The 5,590-nt window shown below is 43.6% G+C and overlaps 1 protein-coding gene across 1 annotated transcript in view; it reads left to right on the top strand.

Annotated features, from left to right (window-relative positions):
• lrrc38b (leucine rich repeat containing 38b) overlaps nucleotides 1-3,905 on the top strand; it is a gene marked incomplete at both ends in the record, with an annotated part of 26,605 nt that extends 22,700 nt beyond the window's left edge. Inside the window, one exon of the mRNA XM_083661714.1 lies at nucleotides 3,658-3,905. Coding sequence (XP_083517840.1) covers nucleotides 3,658-3,905 — 248 coding nt within the window. The remainder of the gene's footprint in view (nucleotides 1-3,657) is intronic.
• Nucleotides 3,906-5,590: the final 1,685 nt, after the last annotated feature.

Consider the following 5,590-nt stretch of genomic DNA (forward strand, 5'->3'; position numbering starts at 1 on the left):
CCATTTTTAACCATGGCCAGTTGCTTTCCTTATAACTTCACAAAATGGTTTTAGTTGCTCAACATTAAAGGGATAGTTAGTATTGTTTTGATCTGGGGTTGCATGAGGTATTGACGACAGTCAGTGTCCTACATGCAGTAGAATGCAGCCAGCCTGGTCCCAGCTTGTAGAAATGGAGACTGGTAAGTAGAGCTGTCTGCTGAGTGTGAATGGGGTCATGAGCAAAAACTTACAACGGGGGGAGGAGGGCTGGGGACAGAAAATGCTTCCATACTGCTCACCTGGCGTAATCCAAGTTTCCACAAGCCCTGAGATGAAGATGAAGTTGACTTGAAAAGGCATCATTTACACCCTGTTTTGTACATTTTTTGCTCGTGACCCGGTTCACACTCGGCAGACAGCGCTACTTGCCTGATGCGGCCGATCTCCATTTCTCCAAACTGGGACCACACCAGCTACATGTAGTACACTGACTGACTCATACCCCACATCACAAAATCCAAACTATCCGTTTAAGCAAAGTTTTAGTTGCTTAAACCTAATACTAACCTATACCCTGTCCAATTCAGTAATCCAGTTTGTGGTGGTTTAAGTGCATGTTCACACCATACGCCAAAGCAACGCCAAAGTCACGCCAAAGCCACGCAGTTTCAAATCAGCGTCCTTGTTAACAGGTGAGTCCATTCCCACCGGCCGCACGCCACGCCATGCTGAAGCCATGCTGAAGCCACGCTGATCCGATAGTTTCAGCTTCTATCCTATTTTCCAAGCGTGCCGCGCGCTGATCCCGAGCTGCCAGGCAGGCAGTCAATGCAATTTGTGAGGGGTGGGAGGGGCCTGTGAGGGGTGGGAGGGGCCGGAGCAGCAGCTCCGAGCCGGCCGCTGAGGAGAAGAGAGTGTTTCTGGTGTGACCGCTTTGGCGTCGGATCAGCTTGAGTCTGCTTCAAGCTTCAGTTCGGCACGGCTTTGGCGTATGGTGTGTTCGGCCACTTTAGACATCATTTGTTTCTACAATTATACACCTACATAACCTGCCTTTCAGGGTTCATACTCGTTTTATGAGACTGTACGGAACAGTGATCTATGGGCCGTGTTATCTGAATCAATAATCGTGACCGGGAAAGCGTCAGTTTCCCGGAAGATGTAGCGCTGCAAGACGACGTGTCCGCACCAACCAACAAGGAGCGACCTGTGAAATCCAATATGCCTTTGTCAAAGTGCTTTTCTGTTGCGAAGATGTCGGAGCAATAAAGTATGTGAAAGTGACGTGGACACCGGAGAGGATGACTCACTGATTTATCATTCTTTCATCCGCTGATGCGTTGGCTCAAGGTGCCCCTGCCCCCTGCCTCACACAAGGTCTTCACTGATGGATCAGTGACATTTTGAAACGTAACCAGGAGTCACATTTCATAAAGTGGTGCATGCATCATGCATCATGCATTCCACAGCAGTTTCTCCTTGTGCTCTCGAGGGATTGAATTAATTTACAATCAAAGTTTGCTTTTATGCCCTGACCAAAAAACGGATAAAAAAAAAAAAAAAAAAAAAATCTGATAGAGATACAGGCCCGGCGTCACGAGGGGGCGCCAGGGGGCTTTGCACCCTCACTTAAATTGTCTGCCCCCTCACTTTAAATTTGATTTTTCTTTTTTTTTCTTTTCTTTTTAAGAATAGTTCATCTATAAAGGCCAGTTAGGCAATGTTTGTACCTGACATGTTTCGGCTGCTGTTTCTGCAGTCTTCATCAAATTTGATCAGTTTAAGTTAATGTAGGCTACCCCCTGTAAACATAGCTCTGTTGTTTCAGAATTGGCAGGGAAGCGCTATTTGCTGTGCTTTGGTTGTCACTAGGGCAGAAAGACAGAGACAATGCATCTGATCACTTTATTTCTTTAATTTAATGAACCTGGCACTGACTATTATTTAGTTTAGTTTTTGTTGATTTTTGCAGCAATTATTTATTCTATGACTTTTCATAGACATATATGTTCAGAGTGCTCCAGACAGGTCCCGCATTTCACGTTATGCAAAGCTCAGCTCTATTAATGCCTTAATCTGCTGCTGTGAAATAAATGTTTTATTTGATTTTGAATAGTAGTCATTCTTGTGTTGTTATTGCACTTTTCAGAGGTTATTATGGTTAAAAAGTCCAGAAATAGGCATAGCCGGTATATAACCTATGTTTTACGATATAAAAATATCAGCCCCCTCCCCAGTTATAACTGACCCATAACTCATTTCATCCTGGCGCCGGCCCTGTAGAGATATATCCAGAACTGTTATACCTGTACTGACATAATGGCACAAGAACAATAGGGCTTCAACTATTAGAGTTTTCTTATTGAATTCAATAAGAATTCAATAAGAAAACTCTAATAGTTAATAATAGATAGACGAAATGAACTTGTTTGGATTAATAGGGCTTCACATAATGGTGGAACAGGACAGTTCAGTGGCTAAGTACATTACTTGCTAGCTATCTGGGCTAGATTCCACTCTAGCTATAGTGGGCCCAATATATGACCTAAAAATGTGCACCTATACATCCTCCTGAGTTCTTGATATCTACAGTATTTGTTTCAAATCTGTGAAATGGAAAATGTTTGATTGTGTGATGTGTGATTTTCAGCCGAGAGAAATCACTCTGATTGGTGGTCAGCAAAGCGAATCAGTGCAGGAGAAGAGAGGGAACGCACACAACATTCATCACATTTTTCAACTTCATCTCATCTGATAATTCCAATAGATATAATTCGAAGTGGCCTTCGAGAAAGCCCCTTATGCCTGTCTCAGTATGATATCATTTAGTCTGGTTTCTCATTGTTCTGCCTCCGCCTCTTCTTTTTCTTCCACAAACAAAAGACCAAGGGCTGACGACGCCGGTACCATTCACAGCTTGTTCTCCATTATAAGTAGCTATATTACGAAACCATCTAAGTGGTGAGTGTGAGATCTCCATGGAGGTTTTAGGAGCAACAAATCGGATTGAAGTGATGTCAAGAAGATATAAAATTGAGATCTTACTTCAGGTTACTGTGCATCTCCCTATGCTCCCTATGGCTTTTAAAGAACAATAAGCAAGACATGAATTAACTCAAAAAAGATATAACGATGAGATCTCACCTATTATCTCATTTCCTAAGAGCAACAATTCAGACCGAAATGATCTGGAAAAAATATACTGTATATATAATTGAGATTCTCACTATTGTCTCAAGAGTTAAAGAAAAGACTATCCTGATCAAAAGATCTTCCCTCTGGGTTAGTAGTGTGAAAATGGTAGGCAAACGCTGCTTCGTGTCTTGTATCTATCTGGTTTGTATAGCCACAGTCCTACAGTAGGTCTCACACAGGCGCAGAACGTACGTGCTGGTTGACCGTCGGCTGTAGTCTTTACGGTGTGTTAACGGTGACACACAGGCGACGTGAGGCGACGCAACAGTCGGCCTTCATTGCCGCTAGTCCTTTGAAGTCTGCCCAGTGTGTCCCAGGCTTTACACAACAGCAGGACATGGCCAGGTTGTTCTTGCCCAGCCCGAGTATGACGTGCCTTCAAAATGGCCCCATGGGAATAAGCTGTATAAGTATGCCACCATTAATTGTATCTTCGCTTCCAGGATAGTCTGTGTAATCTAATGTCCTCTTTCAACGTAGGAGTGGAAGGCATGGAGTGCTCCCTCCCCATGGACGGCAGACGTGTGTCCCTCACGCAGCTCTCGAAGGACAGCTTCCGCGAGTGCCAGGTCACCCTCACCCTGACGGATCTGCTCATCATCATCTTCTCCGGCATCTCCGTGTCCGTGGTGGCCATCATGACCAGCTTCTTCCTGGCTTCCACTGTTCACTGCTTCCAGCGCTGGAGCAAAGGCAGCAAGGGGGACGAGGAGGAGAGCGAGGAGTGACCTGGGCTTTGTCTTCGGGGCACTGGCGGGTCGCGCCTCATCGAGAGGACCTCCGACAACGACAGGGCGACACAGACAGTATGTGGTATGCACTTTACAGCAACGAGAGGACAACACAGTATGCAGTGTGCACTGTATGTGACAGCTTTCACACCGGTTCCTCCCTGAGGAACATCCAGGATTGGAAAAAGTAGGATTTGGCCCTAGTATGTTGGGAGTTGTTTTCTTTGCACATGGATATCTGAAACATGATAACAAAGGACATTCCCAAGTCACAAGTCAAAGTCCCAGTACAAATGACTGAATGCATTGCTTCAAAGTCCCAGTACAAATGACTGAATGCATTGCTTCCAAATTCTATGAGGGAATTCCAATTTTGCCAGTGAGAGGCTGTGGCCATCGTTATCTCTTCAATGTAATACAGCAGTGTAGAAATGCTAACACCTAATGAGATTTTAAAAAGAGAAAAGAAAAATAAATCAAACCGTTGTTACAGTTCCGACATCAGATCACATTAGACGTAGCCTACAGCGTTGGAGTCTGAATTAAACCATCAAATGACATCATTCAAAGTTATCGTGACCTTTAGACGTCCGCAGGCTCACGGAGCGTGAAGGATTGTCATCGAAGCTTTGTCTGTCGGTGTCGGGAAGAATGTTCGATCTCGTTTAAAAAAGGATGTCATACTGACCGCACGAGCATATCCTGCCATTTCCACTTACAACGTCTTTTTTAGGACAGCCTCGCATATTAGCATTCAAAACGGCTCCACCAGCACCGGCACTGGCAGGTCCTGTTGTTCCTGCTGCATGTGAGATGACAGTGTGACAGATCTGAGGTCTCCGTCTAGCAAGAGCGGTTGGGATAATGAGGAAACATGTTACACGTCTTGCATAGAAAGGTAGAGTTTCCAGTGGGCGTTGTTTCAACAGTATATTCATTATATAATCACACATTTATATACCAAATAAAACAATGTACAGTCAGAGAGATGTTAGGCAACCATATACATCTTCAAGGGGATATTATGTTCCTTAGATCGATGACTGTGAACTGTGTAGAATGATATCAATAGAATATCTATAATCTTGAAAATTATGGCAAATATTGGCATATAGTCTATGTACTGTAGATCTATCGTGTCAAATAACGCACTTTAAATGGTGAACTTTGTCCCTGTTTTGGCAAGCTCCTAATTACACTATAGGTGAACCGGTTTTGTCTTCATCTGATCTGCCGAAGATTAGGTTTAGCTCAATTAAAAGGTGCATAATAGGGACTTTCATGTGGATATGTTGTGTAGTACAGTACAGCTCTTTAAAGAAGGCAGCAAGTACAGCTCCTTAAAGAAGGCAGCAATATAGCCAAATCACACTCTGTGTACACGTACAGTATTGTACTTGGTGAAACAGTCTCCACCACATGTTTAAATTTTCACAAAAATTGCAAAACCTGGGTAGCTGACGTGATGAAAACAACCTCTTTTACATGATTTCGTACATGACAGTCTGACATATTCATCACAGATGTGTCTCCTCCACGACAGATGTGTAATAATACATTAATAAAAACATCATCATATTATTATTATTTATTTTATTTTTTGACCAAGTTTATTTTCTCCCATTTTCTCCCCAATTGTACTTGGCCTCCCCCTGCTGCCCTGGTCATTGCTCCACCCGCTC

Source organism: Poromitra crassiceps, assembly GCF_964638095.1.
Source record: "Poromitra crassiceps genome assembly, chromosome: 27".
Lineage (NCBI taxonomy): Eukaryota > Metazoa > Chordata > Actinopteri > Beryciformes > Melamphaidae > Poromitra > Poromitra crassiceps.